This window comes from Eptesicus fuscus, chromosome 10 (assembly GCF_027574615.1).
Source record: "Eptesicus fuscus isolate TK198812 chromosome 10, DD_ASM_mEF_20220401, whole genome shotgun sequence".
In the NCBI taxonomy this organism is placed as follows: domain Eukaryota; kingdom Metazoa; phylum Chordata; class Mammalia; order Chiroptera; family Vespertilionidae; genus Eptesicus; species Eptesicus fuscus.
Window position 1 is genome coordinate 1,687,685 of NC_072482.1, and position 18,538 is coordinate 1,706,222.

The 18,538-nt window shown below is 51.1% G+C and overlaps 2 protein-coding genes and 1 non-coding gene across 4 annotated transcripts; 1 reads left to right on the forward strand and 2 right to left on the reverse strand.

Moving 5' to 3' along the window:
• The first annotated feature begins 919 nt into the window (after positions 1 to 919).
• On the forward strand, positions 920 to 1,909 carry MCCD1 (mitochondrial coiled-coil domain 1). Its single transcript, XM_008157369.3, has 2 exons — positions 920 to 1,142; positions 1,610 to 1,909. The coding sequence occupies exons 1-2, from the start codon at positions 978 to 980 to the stop codon at positions 1,790 to 1,792; spliced, it is 348 nt and encodes a 115-aa protein (XP_008155591.2). The 5' UTR covers positions 920 to 977; the 3' UTR covers positions 1,793 to 1,909.
• A 114-nt stretch (positions 1,910 to 2,023) lies between these two features.
• On the reverse strand, positions 2,024 to 15,445 carry DDX39B (DExD-box helicase 39B). 2 transcript variants are annotated; one of them, XM_008157367.3, is made up of 11 exons: positions 15,349 to 15,445; positions 13,889 to 14,217; positions 12,719 to 12,846; positions 12,282 to 12,374; positions 8,673 to 8,856; positions 7,107 to 7,225; positions 4,851 to 4,982; positions 3,539 to 3,648; positions 3,301 to 3,445; positions 3,020 to 3,167; positions 2,024 to 2,236 (listed from the first exon to the last, which is right to left on the reverse strand). In XM_008157367.3, the coding sequence occupies exons 2-11, from the start codon at positions 14,097 to 14,099 to the stop codon at positions 2,220 to 2,222; spliced, it is 1,287 nt and encodes a 428-aa protein (XP_008155589.1). In that variant the 5' UTR covers positions 14,100 to 14,217; positions 15,349 to 15,445; the 3' UTR covers positions 2,024 to 2,219. The 2 variants fall into 2 exon arrangements, with proteins under 2 accessions (XP_008155589.1, XP_054578000.1); XM_054722025.1 differs by lacking the exon at positions 15,349 to 15,445 and adding an exon at positions 14,740 to 15,320.
• Positions 14,616 to 14,693, reverse strand: LOC114228298 (small nucleolar RNA SNORD83). Its single transcript, XR_003614449.1, has one exon. It is a non-coding gene; the product is annotated as a small nucleolar RNA SNORD83 (small nucleolar RNA).
• Positions 15,446 to 18,538: the final 3,093 nt, after the last annotated feature.

Sequence of the window (18,538 nt, forward strand, 5' to 3'; positions counted from 1 at the left end):
TCTGCTCCAGGCTACAAAGTTTCAATTGTAGAAGATAAATCCCAGATTCCAGGGATTTATGGAATCTGCTTGGGTCACTGGGGTGTGTGGCCGGCCTGCAAACCACCACAGGCCCCTTGCCCAGGCCGCCCTACACCCCAAGATAACCCCCACCCTGACCCAGGACACCCTTCAGGGCAAACCAGCTGGCCCCCACCCATGCACCCAGGCCTTTATCCTATCTAATAAAAGGGTAATATGCAAATTGACCGTCATTCCAACACACAAGATGGCTGCCCCCATGTGGTCAAAGATCCTGCCTCCATGTGGACACAAGATGGCCAGCAGGGGAGAGCAGTTGCAGGGGGACCAGGCCTGCAGGGGAGGGCAGTTAGGGGTGACCAGGCCTGCAGGGGAGGGCAGTTAGGGGCAAATAGGCTGTCAGGGGAGCAGTTAGGCACAATCAGGCTGGCAGGGGAGTGGTTAGGGGGTGATTAGGCTGGCAGGCAGAAGTGGTTAGGGGCAATCAGGAAGGCAGGCGGGCAAGCAGTTGGGAGCCAGCAGTCCTGGATTGTGAGAGGGATGTCCAATTGGAGAGAGTGCAGGCTGGGCTGAGGGACATCCCTCCCCCCTCCCCCCCCCCCCCCCGCATGCACGAATTTCGTGCACTGGGCCTCTAGTATCAGTATAAAAGGGTTGTCAGGTTGAAAACCGAAGGGAAGACAGAGAACTGAGGTTGGACTGTACTTTCTTCCTTAGGGAATGGAGAGGAACAAGAAGCCAGAGCTAAGGAAACGGGCTGGGCATGTGCTCTAAAGCCAGCTCTGCCTAGGCTGGCAGTATCGTCACATCAGGAACAGGAGTCTCTCTAGGGCCAGGCTGGGAGGGAGGTGAGTGCAGGGGCAGGGCCAGGCACTGAAGCAAGACGAAGGCCAAGGCCCGGCAGAAGCCAGTTCTGGTGGCAGTTGGGCAGCTGACAGCTCCCTGCCTCGCCCGCCATGGTCCTGCCCTGGCTCTGGCGGTGTTGCAGCCGTCGCCTCCTCCTGCCTTCCAGGCCGCTGGCCCCTGGCGGCTCGCAGAGATGCTGCTCCCAGAGCCCCAAGACAAGCACAAAGGAGCAGGCCAGCTCCACCAGCAGTGGGAAGATGAGGGCCGCCAACCCGGTAAGTGGCACCAAGAGGGAGAGTAGGTGTGAGGGGAGATTTGTGCTGGGGGGCGGGGGGGTCCGCCAATCTCATCCTGTACTACAGGCCTAGAGCAGATACCAACCCAGACCCCTGGAGTCTGTTGCCTAGTTCCAATTCTCAGCTCCCCAGTGTGTTCCCCACCCCCACCCTCCAGACCTCAGTCCACTGTCCTTGAGCAGACATTTCCCCTCATTAAGTTAATGATTTCTGGGGGGTGGGGGGTGGGGGGTGGGGGATGGGGCAGGCAGTCCTCACAGCCCCTGAGCCAGTGACCTCTATCTGCCCTAGCCCGTGCTTCCCAAAAGGCCTATGCCCAAGACAGGAAGCTACCCTTAAAGGAATGGTGTCAAAAACTGGAGGCAGAATTCTGACACCAACAGCCTCAGCCTCCAGCCTCCAGCCCCCTGCCGTGGCTGATGCTCCCCCCCACACCTCTCCCCCAGGGTCCTGGGCTCCCTGCTGAGCTAGCCCAGGCGGAGGAGCTGCTGGAGCAGCAGCTGGAGCTGGCCCAGGCCCTGCAGGAAGGGCAGGAGGGGGCCTGGGAGGCCCAGGCCCTGGTGCTCAAGACCCAGAAGCTGAAGGAGCAGATGAGGAGACTCCGCGAGAGCCTGGGCGGAGGAACCTAGGCTGCTCTCTTGCCCACCGCACCTCCGACGTGGGCAACACCGCACGCCACCTGCCCCGAGACGTCAGGGACACAGCAGCCTCTCAGCCACCAAGAAACACAGAAGATGCCTCCGGAGGGCCAGGCTGCAAGCAGCGGGAACCAGGACCCCGCAGTCTCCCTGGCCCACGTCAACAACCTAGACCCACCTCACCCCAAAGCCAATAAAAGGAGCACTTAGACACCACAGACGCATGTTTTTTGTTTTGTTAAAAAAAGTTCTCACAAATAAGGAAGCGGGGATTTGGAAGTGGTGATGCAAAAGAGGGAAGGCCGGGGTGGGGCTGGGCTGTCAGGGGCAGGGGCAGTAGTAGTGTGTCCTTCACCCCCACGCCTGGTGTCATCTCCTGACGAGGAACAGACGTCACATCCGGAACAGGCTGTGTCCTCTATCGTGTCTGTTCAACTGAAAAGAAGATGTGGCGGTTAGAATAAGACACGAGAGCCCGGCTGGTGTGGCTCAGTGGCTGAGCATAGACATGAACCAGGAGGTCACGGTTCGATTTCCAGTCAGGGCAATGGGATTGCAGGATCGATCCCCAGTGTGGGGGGTGCAGGAGGCAGCCGATGAATGATTCTCTCTTATCACTGATGTTTCTCTCTCTCTCTCTCTCTCCTCCCTTCCTCTCTGAAATCAATATTTATTTTAAAAAAGAAAAGGAAAAGAGTAAGACACGAGAGCGAAAAGGCGAGGCTGGCAGAAACACATGCTCATGCATGCAGATGCCGGTGTAGAGTCTGGTCTAAAGAGCAGACTTGGGGGAGTGAAGAGATCCCAAGTGGACGTGAACTAAACATACCAACAGGGTGTTGAGCTCAGAGGGCTGAGTTAGTCAGGTGCCCATTACGTACCAGGGCAGTGGTTCTCACCCTTCCTACTGCCGCGACCCTTTACTACAGCTCCTCATGTTGTGGTGACCCCAACCATAAAATTATTTTCGTTGCTACTTCATAACTGTAATTTTGCTACTGTTATGAATCGTAATGTAAATAGCTGTGTTTTCTGATGGTCTTAGGCGACCCTGCTAGCAGTTGAGAACCGCTGCTGTAGAGCCTAAGACCATCGTGGCATTAGAAAAGGTTGAGAACCACTGTACTAGGGGCTTTACCCACATAATGGGAGTTAAGTCAAACACAGTAAGGAACAAGAATTTCACGAGGTGGGGCAGTTCATGTGACCAATACTCACTGTAGGAGGAGATGTCGATCTCATCAGGCAGCTCACTAATATTGACCTCAAAACGATCCTGCACATCATTGAGGATCTTGGCATCATTCTCATCTGACACAAACGTGATGGCCAAACCCTTGGTACCAAACCGGCCTGCTCTGGCCACCTGGAAGGAGACAGAAGGTAGGACAGGAAGACCCAGAAGACAACACCCAAAAGGAGGGAAGAAGTATGCTATGAAGACATAGAAAATGAGGGGCGGGCGAGGTCACGGAACGGCCCGTGGGGGCGGGGCTTACCCGATGCAGGTAGGTGTCCGAGTCCTCAGGCATGTCGTAATTAAAGGCAATGTTCACCCTCTCGATGTCCATGCCTCGGCCAAACAGGTTGGTAGCCACAAGAATTCGTCGTTGAAAATCTTTAAATTGCTGATACCGAGAAAGCCTTTGTGAGAAAGGAAATTAGAAAATGATGCATCCTTTCTCTCAAGTCTCTTCCTCCCAAGAACACAAAGTATCTTCCCCATCTCCAACTCGCCTCTCCTCCTGGGGCATCCCGCGGTGGATGGCGATGGCGGGGAAGTTCTGCTCCACCAGGAGCTGGGCCAGAGCGATGCAGCGCTGCACAGACTTCACGAAGATCACCACCTGTGTGTGTGTGTGTGTGTGTGTGTGTGTGTGTGAGATATGTGGGTCCATGCACGTGTGGGGTTATATGAAAAAGGAGTGTTCAGTAATTACTCTTCTAAAGGAATTCCTCAGTCCCTATCATATATTTCCTCTTCTGCTCTAAATGTAACCTTACCCCAAGTCTAGATAAATTTTATTGCAAATAAACTAAGTAACAGCCCTAGCTGGTTTGCTCAGTGGATAGAGCATAGGCCTGTGGGCTGAAGGGTCTTGGGTTCGATCCTGATCAAGGGCACATGCCTGGGTTGCAGACTCGATCCCCAGTGTGGGGTGTGCAGGAGGCAGCCAATCAATGATTCTCTCTCATCATTGATTTATCTCTCCCCCTCTCCGAAGTAAAAACACACATACAAATCCTACATTAATAGGTAAAGTGATGAAACACATCTCCTCAGTAAATAGTACATGAAAAACAAATTTAAAAACCTAAACAGATGATCAAGACATTTCAGAGCCATTACAACCTTATTAAAACCCTTTAAGGATTTTATTTTGAGGTCTGCTTTTATTTACTGAGTACCTGTCTGTGCCAGCAACGGAACAGAACAGCAGCTCCCACCTTGCTCATGCTCAGCTCTAAGACATTTATACTCTACTTTAAAAGAATTTCATGCCCAGCCAGCGTGGCTCAGTGGTTGAGCATTGACCTATGAACCAAGAGGTCATGGTTTGATTCCCCGTCAGGGCACATGCCCAGGTTGCGGGCTCAATCCTCAGTATTGGGGATGCAGGAGACAGCCCATCCATGATTCTCTCTCATCAGTGATGTTTCTCTCTCCCTTCATCTCTGAAATCAATAAAAATATATTTTTAAAAAATTCTTTTCACTTAAGCCCTGGCCTGGAAGCTCAGTCGGTTGGAGCGTTGTCCAGTACACCAGAAGGAAAGTTGTGATTTGATTCCCAGAGTACATAGGTAGGTTACAGGTCCGATCCCTGGTTGCAGTGCACAAAGCGAGGCAACAAATTGATGTCTCTCTCTCTAAAGTTTACAAAAATATCCTCAGGTAAAGATTTAAAGAAAAGGATTTCCCTTGAGAGACTGTCGCCACCAGCCTCTCACATCACCTACGAGGTGTCCTCTACAACAGGGGACTGAACACACCTCTCTGCTACAGTTGGAGACCTGCTCATCTTCCCACCGGACCTGGAACAACTGACCTGGTTGAACTCAAGGACATCCAAAAGGTCAAAGAGCTTCCGGTTCTTCTCGTTGTCCTTCAGTTTCACGTAGTACTGCTGCAACCCATGCAGCGTCAGCTTCGTCTCATCATCCACGAAGATCTCCATTGGCTGAGGGGGAGGGGGAGGTAGGGGTGGGGAACGGGAGGAGGGCAGAGTGGGGGGGTTAAACCTGGGGGGGTGGAGGAAGTTGATCTCCAATACACCCCATGGGGGGAATGGGGAGAAGAAAAGACGGAAAACTTCACCCCACTCCCAAAAGCATGCCCATTTTCACATGGTCTCTTCCACCTTTGACCTAATTTCCTTCCTATCAATGGAGTTCTAAGAATGCCCAACTGAAAGCTGTCAGAGGAAGGAACTTGCAGGGAGGGCAAGGAGCAGAGAAACCACCCCATGGCGAGATGCCATTACCTCAGACGGAGGCGGGGAAGAACGTCAGAAGATTCTCAAAGGGAAAAGGATTCTAACACCTGGGAAAGCATGGGAAAGCCTGCCTGGACGTCAGAGCCATTCCATCCGGCAGGTCTAAGGATGCGGGGAGGAGGACTGCTCCCTGAGTGCTCTCTCCGCTGGGAGTCACACCCTCGTAAAGAGGCTGGGAACCCCTCCCTCGATGGACACAACCGACATGCCATGGAAGGAGAAGCAAAAACGATTCAAAACGAGAAACAACTTGCCCTCAACCACAAGGGCATGGCTCTAGCTGACACTGGTCCTGAGCTAAGACTCCAGCCATCGGCAGTGTCACAGGGAAGGCATCAGTAAGTGATGCTAAGAAATCAGAGTTGCCTGGCTCAGGGGTTGAGTGTCGACCTACAAACAGAAGGTCGTGGTTCGATTCCCGGTCAGGGCACATGCCTGGAGTTGCAGGCTCAATCCCCATACAGCTGGTCAATTATTCTCTCTCGTCATTAATGTTTCTATCTCTCTCTCTCTGAAATCAATAAAGTATTTTTTAAAAGAAATTCAGAGCTGCAGACATGCACTTATGTTTTTACCCTTGAAGGGGAGGAAGGTAGCATCAAAAAAGACAAATTACATTTTTCAATAAAATAAAAAAATTTTAAAGATAGAAATTGAGACAAAACCCAACTCCAGAGGCCACATTGCCTAGCACTCTTCACTACCTCGGGAGCAGAGCTAACATGGAGACCCAGGGGAAAGGCTGTGTCACACAGACAGCCAGAAGCCGGGCGCAGAGGCAGGCTTTCCAAAAAGAAGGTCTGTGGCCTCCAAAGCTCACGGCAGCCCAAGTCCAGCTACAGACAAGGAGCTGGGAGGAGCAGAGCCGGAGGCAAAGGACACTCCACTGCTTACACAGGGGCGCCTGGCCCAATCCTAGCCCACCTGGTCACAGCAAGTGGAGCGCGTCCCTTTCCCTGCCCCCTCTCCCGAGCACTACTGAGAAGAGGGAAAGCTACCACCCCATCAGGACACTCCACCCCACCCCACACATATGGTGGAAACAGGAGCACGGCACGCCTTGGTTCAGGAAAAAAACCGGGAACAGAAAAAGAGGCTGGTTTGGTCCTCATCTTCCTGGTCAGGTTTCCCCGCGGCCTCCGCTGCCGCCATCCGCGCCGGTGCCGTCTGAATCCCCGCTGCGCCAGTGCTTCTCTCTGCTGCTGCTCATGGCTCACATCAACCGAGGTTCCACGTGGGTGCGAGGAGGTTCGGGTGGGAAGGCGTAGGGGATCGGGGACTGAGGTGCCAAAGGCCCCCACCCCTGGAGGTGGGGAGGGAGCGGATTCATTTGTGCTGTTTGCTCTTCGTTTGCACATGCCTTGCCATCTGTCTGTCCCTCTCTTGCTCTCCTGCCACCGGGAGGTTACGAGTTTTGGGGAGCAGAAGGCTCCAGTTGTATGCTCGATGCCACCTTGAGGGTGCGTGGCTGTAGGGGACGTGTAGGAGACGATGGGTGGGTGGTAGGGCAGAAAACCCTGCCCTCCCCCAAAAGGGAGAAGAGGTTCAAAAATGCTGTGATTAAAAAAAAAAAGTCGAACACTACCCGCTCTCACATTAACCCGACCAAGTCTTCCGGAATTTCCCTGGCACCCGCGCAGACCCTAACGCTAGCTGTCTCTGCCTCTGTGGTCTCTTCAAGGAGTCATCACTCCCAGATGGGCTCGTGCCCTTCTTGGTGCTTGAAGGACAGGGAGTCTGGAGGGAGCGGGCCCGCAGGGGAGGAGGCAGTGGGCGGGAGTGGAGGGAGAGAAGGGAGAAGGTATTTACGTCTTGCATGAACTTGCGGCAGACGGGGCGGATCTCTTTGCTCAAGGTGGCACTGAACATCATGACCTGCTTCTCGTGGGGGGTCATGCGAAAAATTTCCTGGACATCCCGACGCATGTCTACGAGGAAAGGGAAAAAGCAGCATGTGTCACAAAGACCTCCCAATGAGGTCGAGACCATTGGAAACGGGCAAGCCGAGTCCATTCAAGGCAAGGTTTGCCTCAGGTCTCTCTCTACTCTATTTCCTCTCACCCTCACGAAATCACATCCATAGTAATAACACGTTTAAAAAAGCAATGAATTTGGAATCAAGATTTGGGATCAGAATCCAGTTGTGTGTGTGTTTTAAAGAGGCAAGAAATATGAGGAAGCCCCAAAGCCTACAACTAAACAGGGAGAGAGCCCGCCACGAGGCCCCAAGAATAAGCCCTTTGAAAACACTTTACAAGCCCCTTCGCCCTCCCCTCCCCAAGCCCGGCTCCCTCCAAGTACGGCACACCTGGGTATTCCAGCTGTCAGCCTGCTCCCTGCTTCCTCTGGGTCACTTTCCTACCAGCCAGGGAACATGACATCCCTACCTGGAGCCCGCCTCATAGCTTGCCATCTAGAACAGCCAAAGATCATTTGGAATGACTGACCCCTAAGGCTACATCCACCCCTATTCTCTCCTTCACCAAATGTGAGTTCTTACAGAATATTTTCTGTGACCCCACTTAGCACACTAGAATACCAAGCCACACAAACGTCCAGCAACACTCTCCACATTAACCCTATAACTTAAGGCTACAGATCTATTCAGCTAGAACGTCTCAGGATATATGCTGTGCAAGGATGTCAGAGGGTAGACCATCCCCCCTACAGTTTGGCATCTCCCCTAAGACATCCAGTAGAGGGATCTGTAAAGGAAAGGGTGATGTGACGGAGGTCACAGCCAGCGAAGTCCTTCCTCTCGAAGATAAAGAAACACCCAGCACAGAATGGAAGAACAGAACGCCCTTCTCCCCGAGTGTTGGAGACCGGGTGTAAGCTGACACACCCGAAGGGACCGGCAAGGCTCGGTCTCCTACCCACAGTTTTCCCAGGCTTGTTTGGATGGCGGTTATCAGTAGAATAAGAGCAACCTTTCATGGCTTACCAAGACGTCTGTAACTATTTACTGAGATTTACTGTACTGAGAATTTGTCCTTCTGCTCTGTCTCTCCCTTAGCGTAAGAGGAACAAAGAATACAATCCTCTTGACAGACCTCCTATTCAGTGTTTTGTGTATAAAAGGCATTACACAGTTAATAAACTCGCTGCAGTCTCTCAATGACCTGTAGTCCGCCCGATCCCGCTCTCCTGTCTGTCTTTTCCCAATTCCCACCTCCCTACCTCAGCCCAGTTCAACCTGTCAGGCTGGCCCTGGCACCTGAGCACGACAGCTGCTTAAAGAGCGCGATCAAGACCAACCAAGGGAGCCAGCGCCCCCGTGAGGGTGGCAAATGAAGGGTCGTCCTGCACGACAGTGCTCCTGTATCAACCAAACAGCACTTGTTCCAAAGGCCCAGTCCCAGCTCTGCCACTCACCGAGTTGTTCAAGCATCTTATCACATTCATCCAAGATAAAGTGTTTAATGTGCTTGAGGTTGAGGCTCTTATTTCGAGCTAAGGCTAGGATGCGGCCAGGGGTCCCCACGACGATATGCGGGCAGTTCTTCTTCAGCACCTCTTCATCCTTCTTGATAGACAGACCTCCAAAAAACACTGCCACCTGCCAGCGGGGAGAGAGTATCTCACTATGAAACAATGATTCCAGTCTCTCCACAGTCCCCGTTCTTCCAGCTCCATCTAAGCCACTTCTGGAACATTTCAGAGCTAAAAGTAACACTAAGGGCCATCCAGCCTAAAATTACTATATCCCCAACCCTGAGGGAGAAGCCAATGGCTTGCCTGAGGCTACAGGGCTGACCTGAGCAGTCAGCACAAGCCTCCAGCCCCACCGCCTTACCCTAACCACTTCCTTCCCAGGACTGAGACCAGGCTTTGCTCTAAGAACGAGAGCAGCAGGAATCACCAGGTCAAGGACCACCACAAAGCTCAGGGAACACCAAGTTTTCCTAACTCAACCCGGATTTTTAAACTCCTTTGTATAAGCCCTATGTAATTACTGATTCAGGCGAACCATATTATACTCCATATTAAAACCATTAGGGGAATGGTTGTTGAGGATCTGGGACTTAGTACAATATAACATCAAATACTGCTTTCTAGTTTCAAGAGGGGAAGATCAATCAAGGAATCAGGCTATCATAACCCCCGTCCTATAGTAAATCTAAAATCACTAAATGCGGGACACCAGGTTTACAACAAAACAGGAGGGGTACAGGATACCCATGAAGAATTCTTGCCAAAAAATTTGTTCACAGAAGTATTGGGAGGGAAGTACAAGCTAACTACCACAAAGGAGTAACGAGACAAGCCCTGGCAGAATGGCTCAGCTGGTCGGAGCATCGTTCTATACACCAAAAAGGGTGCAGGCTCGATTACAGTCAGGGCCAGGGCACCTACAGGAGACAACCGATGGCTGTCTCCCTCACATCAATGTTTCTCTCTCCCCCGCCCTCCTCTCTCTCAAAAAAATAAAAACAAAAACATCAATGAAAAACATACCCTCGGGTAAGGATTTAAGAGAGTTAACCAGAGGAACCCAGAGGTAGGGCATTCTGTACAACGGGCCCAGCCTCTTCAAGTCACTGTAGCATAATTTTGGGCAAAAGAAAGTGTCATGACAATTTGTAGCTGATCTTGACACCAAGAATATAGGCACAATATAAGCATAAACAATGGACGCAAAACTCTGGGGGGGGAGGGCATGTGTGGGTGTGGGGTGGGGGGGGGGGTAATAGTAAGATATGTACACATATAATACCTCAATAAAAATATTTAAAAAAAAAAAAAAAAAAAGAATATAGGCACAAAGGTGATGAGTTGGACCTTTACACCTAGTCAAATGGCTAGGAGGAAGTGCAGTCCACAGAGCTCAACGATAAATGTTTCCATAGTTTTAACAATGGAAACTGGTTCCTGGTTTCCAAGTTTTAGAATCAACCTACACAAGACTGCTTGGAGAAAGGACAGAAGTCAATGCTATTGACACACAGTGTAAAAACAGAGGTAAACATAATGTGGACGCCTACATATATACAGCATTCAGAGCATACTTAGAGAATTAGAATTAATGTTTCAAAACAAGGTAAATGAGCTGAGTAAAAAAGGCCTATAAATTGGTCAGTTGAGGAAACAGTGCCTAACACTTCATTTTACAGAACCAGCAGAATTTTCAGCCGGTAGCAGTGACTCGCTTCGGGAAGCAGGGCGAGGGAGAACACAACCCTTCACTGCGAGGCCTTGGGCGTGCGGAGGCCTTCTCACCAGGCAGCTACCGGCAGCACCACACTTAAGCTGTTAACCTTATTTCCAAATCATAGTAACAGGGTGGCGGGCTCTACCCCTGGTACAGGGCATGTAAGAGGCAGCTGTTCAATGTTTCATCCTCACATCCATGTTTCTCTCTAAAAAAGTCAATTAAAAACGTGTATAACAGGAAAAACTATAACAATCTGAACAAAAGTATTCCTTTTTGTCTGTTTCGTGTTTTGTTTTTATTGATTTCTAAGAGAGGAAGGGAGAGAGGGAGAGAGATAGGAAGATTAATGAGACAGAATCGTTCATCAGCTGCCTCCTGCACACCCCCTAGTGGGGATCCAGCCTGCAACCCGGACCAGGAATCAAACTGTGACCTCCACAGGTCGATGCTCAACCACTGGGCCACACCGGCAGGGTTGTGTTTTGTTTTTGAAATAAAGCTTTGGTTAGTAAAGCCATAACCTGGAGGCAGTTTTCATTTTCAACCATAAAGAGTTTTTTCTTTTTAAGCTTCACTCAGTATGTTATTAGTACTGATACAATTTTTTAAATAATTCTTTATTGTTGAAAGTATTACATATGTCCCCCTTCCCTCCCCCACTGATCCCCTCCAGCCTGCCCCCACCCCAGGATTTCAGCACCCTATTGTCTGCCCCTTCCCCCTGAGATTCCGCGCTCTCTTCCATGCTTCCATGGCTCTGGATCCACTCCGTTCATCAGTTTATTTTGTTCCTTAGATTCCACATGAGTGAGATCATGTGAGACTTGTCTTTCTCTGACTTTTCACTTAGCATGATACTCCCCAGGTCCCTCCAGGCTGTCTCACAGGGTAAGAGCTCCTTCTTTTTCACTGCTGCATAATACTCCATGCTATAATTGTACCACATATTTTATCCACTCATCTAATGATGGGCACGTGGGCTGTTCCCAGATCTTAGCTATTGTAAATTGTGCTGCTATGAACATAGGGGTGCATACATTCTTTCAGATTGGTGTTTCGGGTTTCTTAGGATATATTCCTAGAAGTGGGGTCACTGGGTAAATGGCAGTTTCATATTTAATTTTTTGAGGAAAATATACTATTCTTCACACCATCCTAACCAGGAAGATTGGAGGCTATAAACATCAAGGTTATACCATGGAGAACAACTTAAGCCAACTTTGTTATGGCTCCCAGAAATTTTTAATTTTCTGCCACTTTTAAATAATTCTCAAAATTCACATCACACTAGAGCCATTTTGGAGTTCCAGCATTCTCTTGCCATACACCCCCAAATTCTCAAACTGTCACCCAAAGCACACTGAGACGATTCAAAGCGTCAGCTTAAGAAAGCAGTAAGCAAAAGGGTGGTCTGCGGACACTTCCTCCACAGTCCAACCACCCCGTCTCCTGATGCACAAGCATCTTTACACACCATGTTTAAAAATAAGACAGGAGGAACCCAGCTGGTGGTGTTTCAGTGATTGAAACTGACCCATGAACCAGGAGGTCACAGTTCAATTCATTAGGGCACATGCCTGGGTTGAGAGCTCAATCCCCAGTACAGGGTATGCAGGTGGCAGCCGATCAATAATTCTCTCTCCCCCTCTCCCTTCCTCTCTGAAATCAATAAAAATAAGTTTGCAGGAACTTACTATTAGATGTAATTGAGGTTCACGTACGGTATTGGAATTTAACATCTGTGGGACATGAAGACTGATGGTCTGTAAGTCCCAAATGCCTCCAACTATCCACACCCTCATTCTCCCCGTCTCCTTACCCTGGCTTACCTTGACATTTGGCATGTACTTAGAGAAGCGCTCATACTCCTTGCTGATCTGAAAAGCCAGCTCCCGGGTGTGACACATCACCAGCACAGACACCTTGGGGGTAAGTAGAAAGCAAGTGTCTCTCTTCACTACCCCTCTGGGGAAGTGACTATCACAAAAACATACCTGGCAGATCATAAATGACTTCAATTCTGAGATCTAAATCATTAACCCATGACTACTACAAAATATTCCCCATTGAGATGCGGGCGGGGGGGGGGGGGGGGGGCGGGGGGGGTGAGGAATAAAAAAAAATATTCCCCATGGCCTCAAGGGCGACAGAGGTCATCTGAACAAGAAGCACTCATGGTTGTGAATACGTCATGTAGCTGAGCTAAGAACATTCTGCCCCAACATTCCTAACCCAAAGGCCCTCCCGACACTTTCCCCAACTGTACCTGCCCAGTAACTGGCTCCAGCTGCTGCAGCGTCGCCAGCACAAACACTGCCGTCTTTCCCATGCCCGACTTGGCCTGGCATAAGACGTCCATTCCCAGAATGGCCTGAGGGATGCACTCATGCTGAACTAAATATAGAAGAAAAAAGATAAATAGGGCTTCAATCTCCAGATAACATTTTTCACCAGCCACACCCATTTCATGCCACCAAATTCTTAAGTGGTTTTTGTCAATTTCTAGACACTTTCTACAAATATGCTCCTTCAAATTCATCTCCAAATCAGACCCTCCTAGTCCCTTCTAGCTTTAGCTTCCTCCAGCACCAACCAACCAAACCCCCTCCCATGCTACCCCCCCCCCAACCACCCATTTGCATCTATCAGCCCATCTTTGGTGCCCCTGGCTGCCCTTATTTTCCTTCATCTTAAACAACCCATGGCATTTGCATGCCCGCTACAGGCCATATCTCCTGCTTAGACTGCTATCCTTTGGATCATGGAACCCTGCAACTTTGCACTAAATGAAGGACCTGGTACCTGACCCAGAAGCCAACCACCTTTAGAAGAGCCATAAAGGTTTCCGGAGACCAGAGTTGGCCTGGCCCAAGAGAGAACTAAAAGTGCAACCAACTCCTCTCTGGATATTTAAAATTACAAGTTAAAGTGACAAAATTCAAAGCTAGAAGGGGAAAAACCAGTCACAAAAATGAACAGCAGACCTGTAAGTTGCTTTTGTTTGATGCTATCCTGTCCTATATAACAAAAGGCCAATATACAAATTGACCAAATGGCGGAACAACCAGTTGCTTTGAGGTGCACTGACCACCAGAGGGAACGCTGCTCAGCCAGAAGCCAGGCTCAGGGCTGGCAGGCACAGCAGCGGTGGCCTTTCCAGCCTCCACAGCAGTCGGACATCCCCTGTGGGCTCTGGGACTGCTAGAGGGCGCAGGCCCGGCTGAGGGACCCCCTCCCCACCCAGTGCACGAATTTCGTGCACCATGAATAAAAGACAACCTATATAAACCTCTTCTAGTGCTAAAACAGTTTCTGGGACTCCTGGTACTTCCTTACTTCCTGGTCTATCCTAAATGCAGGTCTGTATCACTGAGGGACCACGAACACATCTTTTTCAGGATCATTAAAGTGACTCTATGCCCAAGAGAAAATTTACCTTCTGATGGATGCTCAAAGCCACAGTCAACAATGGCCCGGAGCAACTCTGGCTTGAGCAGGAAGTCCCGAAAGCCAGAGCTATGGATGGAGACGTAGGAGCCCTTCACATCCTTCTTGGCGGGGGCCTCAGCCCCATCTCCCCCAGCTGCGGTCTCCACCTCGTCATCTTCATAGTCCAAGAGCTCGTTGTCCACATCGTTCTCCGCCATAACTGGGCCGGCAGGGGGGGAGGGAGGGTCTCTGAATGGCTTCACGCAGATTAAGTGAAAACAAAGGAGGAAAGTGGGGCTTAAGGAATAGAAGATACACTCGTTTCTGACAGAAGAGCTAGGAAAAAAAACCAAAAACAAAAAACAGGAAAAAAAGGACATCAGTCATGAGCAGAGCCTTCGCCACTTCTTTTCCATCCCCACGCCCTTCCACTTTCCCTAAACTATGAAACCTGTACCTGGGTGAAACAGTAACAAAGAAACACAACACACAAAGGCAAGAGTACTAGGGACTGGGAAAAGGGTTCCAGGGGAGGTGGTCAGGTCACAGACTCCAGCAAGACTAGGATCTGATGGTGGGAGAGCAGCTTAGGAACTCGTCCCTAACAGCGAGGAAAACGAACAGGTGAGGAAGGCAGATGCCAGGAGTGGAGACGGAGAGAAGGGGGGCAGTGCCGAAACCCTCCACGGAAGACCCGCGCTCCCTGGCCTCAAGCTGTCAAGCCCCCGCGCAGCAGCCATCAGTCCAGGGTGATAGATGAAGGTCATCACGGCGCAGAGCGCTCACCTCTCAACATGAAAACATCATGTGGCTGCCGCTCACCCCACAGCCCACCAGCCTCCCGCTCGGTAACCCCACCTGCGGCTTAGAACTCCGTGGGATTAGCCAATGGCGGGGGTGGCTCCGCCGAAAGCAATGTCCACCTCTCCATCACACAAGGCGTCCGAGGCAGAGAGGACGGGCTCGGCTGCAGACGAGCCTTTACCGCGCGCCTCCACCCCCGCGGCGCCACTCCGCAGCTGAGACTCCGCAAACACACATCTCCCGAAAGCGCTTGCAAAGCGCTCCCAATAAACGTGGGCCCGTCGAGGTAGGAAGTCCAACGAGGCCCAGAAGCGGGCTCCCCCGAGTCCCACGCCGGCCGAGAGGACCCAGAAACGAGGGGAGCCCCGCCCAGCACCGCCTCTCCCCGTCGCTAGGGCCTGTAGGGAACGAGGCCGCCGGGGGAGCGGAGAGCTAAGGGGACACAATGGCGCGAGGCCACCATCTTGGATTGAGCCTTTTTGGCTCCCTCCCTCCCCCCAGGAGCTCTTTGCTCTCGAAAGGGATGCAAGTGATGGAAATAACGACCCAACGAGGCCCCAGCGACCAGCCATCGCCTGCGGAAGGGGTATCAGGACTCCATGCGGTAGGATGGCTGCAGGGAGACGCAGATGGAAATGGATGGTACCGAAGGCCAAATCTTACCTGAGCAAGGCGAACGCGTATGGCGGCAGCAACAGCGACGAAGGAGGCAATCTGCCTTCACTTCCGGTTCCCAGTTTCCCTCCACCCCGGCCTCCCGCCTTCGCGGCTGCTAGCGTCAGGCTCAAGGGACCGGAAGAAGGACCTTCCGTGGTTCTGGAGTTCCGGGGGCTCTGGGGCTGCCTTTAGAAGCTGCCTGTCTGAAGTTTTTTAAAAAGCCACTTCTAACTCCTTCGCTATTGCCCGTAACGAAAGACATAAAGGAAACTAGCATCCCCTCCCACCAGCATCCCCTTTCTCTTGTCCCACTTTTCTCCACGCCCCTCGCTTCCTCGCTTAGGTTCCTGCCACGCAGGTCTTCTCTCCGGGCACCCCTCTGCGGCGAGCGAGGCTGGCGGGGCTGCGGGTTCCCACGGGGTCCTCGGCCCGGTAGTCAAGGTGACCTGGGGCGTCCGCGCTGGAGATGGGCCGCCGTGGGGACCGTGGCCTGACATTTGCCCAAAAGCAGTGTTGGCCCATACAGCACCTGTCCCAAGGGCCCTAAGCTGCGAGTGGGCAGGGGCTGCGAGTCAAGGCGTTCTGAACTCAGAGTGGGAACGGGGTCTAGATTGGGCCCCAAGTGTTAAATGACAGGGCTTGAGGGTTATGCAACATTCCCTAAGTACTGTTAATGCCGCTAGAATGTTCTTAGCCCCACCCCAATAGCCCCATTGTTCAGCCTGGATTTTTTCGTGAATGAAGCATCTGATACCCTGTCTTTGATATGCTATAGAAACCAGACTTGATGTCTGCTGCTTGACAAAAATGACAACAAATGTTTGGCCCTGTAATTGTTATTAAACAATCATTTAACGGTGAGGAGTGGAGACCATTATTCCCATTCCATTAACAAGCACAGACTGAAGAGAATAAAGCAACATGTGGGAAGTAATTCAGCTAGTAAGGTGACAGAGCCAGGATAAAAACAAACACCTCTTATTCTCTACTAGAGGCCCGGTGCACGAAATTCGTGCATGGAGGGGGGTGGTGTCCCTCAGCCCAGCCTGTACCCTCTCCAATCTGGTACCCCTCAAGGGATGTCCGACTGACTGTTTAACGGGCAGTTGGACATCCCTCTCACAACCCAGGACTGCTGGCTCCCAACTGCTCGCCTGCCTGCCTTCCTGATTGCCCCTAACCGCTTCTGCCTGCCAGCCTGATCACCCCCTAACCACTCCGCTGCCAGCCTGATTGTTGCCTAACTGCTCCCCTGCCAGCCTGTTTGCCCCCAACTTCCCTCCTCTGCCAGCCCGGTCACCCCTAACTGCCCTCCCCTGCAGGGTTGATCGCCTCCAACTGCCCTCCTTTGCAGGCTGGGTACCTCCCAACTTCCCTCCCCTGCTGGCCATTTTGTGGTGGCCATCTTGTGTCCACATGGGGGCAGGATCTTTGACCACATGGGGGAAGCCATATTGTGTGTTGGAGTGATGATCAATCTGCATATTACTATTTTATTAGATTGGATAGAGGCCTGGTGCAGGGGTGGGGGCCAGCTGGTTTGCCCTGAAGGGTGTCCTGGATCAGGGTGGGGGTTCCCTTGGGGTGTGGGGCGGCCTGAGCAAGGGGCCTGTGGTGGTTTGCAGGCCGGCCACGCCCCCTGGCAACCCAAGCAGAGGCCCTGATATCTGGAATTTATTCACCTTCTACAATTGAAACTTTGTAGCCTGGAGCGGAGGCCTGGGCCTGGCCAGGGTGTTCGGAAAGCTTTGCTTTCTCTGTTGCCATGGGCAACCCTGGCCTGGTCTCTCCAGCTCCGTGGCTGCCGCCATTCTGTTTGAATTTGTTTACCTTCTATAATTGAAACTTTGTAGCTTGAGTGGAGGCTTAGGCCTGGCAAGGGCATGCGGAAAGCTTGGCTTCCTCTGTTGCCTGGGAAACCTTGCTCTCTGTGGCTGTAGCCATCTTGGTTGGGTTTATTTGCATACTTGCCCTGATTGGCTGGTGGGCGTGGCTTGGGCTGGTGGGTGTGGCTTGGTCGTAGCAAAGGTGCAGTCAATTTGCATATTACCATTTTATTAGGTAGGACTAGAGGCTCGGGGCATGAAATTCCTGCTGGGGGGGTGTCCCTCAGCCCATCCTGCACCCTCTGGCAGTTGGGGAGCCCTCAGGGGATAAGCTGGCAGTCTGACATCCTTAGTGCTCCTGCCATCACTGCTGCGCTCGCCAGCGGTGAACCTGGCTCAGGGCTTCTGACTGAGCAGCGCTTCCGCTATGGAAGCGCACTGACCACCAGGGAGCAGCTCTTGCATCAAGCGTCTGCCCCCTGTTGGTCAGTGCGCATCATAGTGACCAGTTGTTCCACTGTTCAGTCGATTTGCATATTAGCCTTTTATTATATAGGAGGATGTATCCTGCCTCCCTGCTTAGAGTCTGGTTTAGAGGCTTGTTTTCTGTGGCCAAGAAAAATGCAGTAAGTGATCCATCCAAGGATCCCAGGATGGTGTCATAAAAGGGCTGTTTTTCCAACCCTATGTATCAATTTATTCAACAGTATTTATCTTGCGTACTCTGTCCAAAGTGCTATTCTAGGGTCTGGGGACATAGCAGTGAATGGCCCTGTCATTACAGAGTTCACCAACAGAACAGACAACACACAAACATAAATATGCCAAGTAGTAGTTCATAAACATTTTGGAACAACTGCTTCAGGGACACATGGACTTTACCTGCTCCTCATAGTTTTTGCCTCCCTCATTTGCATGTTAGAACCAACCAATCCCCAGCCAGCGATCCTTCATTTACATGAAAGAATTGCACTTTGTGGTTTTTGCTGTTATAAACCCTGCCTTTCTTTGTTCTCTCCGAGAGCAGTTTGAGTAGTTACCTGGATCTGCATCATGGTAGTGCAGGCTTTTTGTTCAAATAAATGCCTTTTGTGCTTACTACAGCCTGAGCCTCTGTGGTTACTGAAGGGGCAAATGCTTGTTCCTACACCCCAGCTTTTCTCTACAGTTGCCATCTGAAGCCTTCAATTTTCCAAACTTGGAATCACGTATGTTTCTCACTTTAGAGAAATACGATTTTTAAGATTTTATTTTAAAAATATATATATGTTTATTGATTTCAGAGAGAGGAAGGGAGGGAGAGAAATAGAAATATCAGTGATGAGAGAGAATCATTGATCAGCTGCCTCTTGCATGCCTCCTACTTGGGA

Excerpts from the sequence above, each read along its gene's own strand:
- MCCD1 (XM_008157369.3), top strand. The coding sequence starts at position 978 with ATGGTCCTGCCCTGGCTCTGGCGGTGTTGCAGCCGTCGCCTCCTCCTG. Across the intron at positions 1,143-1,609 it reads AGATGAGGGCCGCCAACCCG|GGTCCTGGGCTCCCTGCTGA; the intron begins GTAAGTGGCACC and ends CCTCTCCCCCAG.
- DDX39B (XM_008157367.3), bottom strand. The coding sequence starts at position 14,099 with ATGGCGGAGAACGATGTGGACAACGAGCTCTTGGACTATGAAGATGAC. Across the intron at positions 12,375-12,718 it reads TGGAGCCAGTTACTGGGCAG|GTGTCTGTGCTGGTGATGTG; the intron begins GTACAGTTGGGG and ends CTTACCCCCAAG. Across the intron at positions 3,168-3,300 it reads CGGACACCTACCTGCATCGG|GTGGCCAGAGCAGGCCGGTT; the intron begins GTAAGCCCCGCC and ends GTCTCCTTCCAG.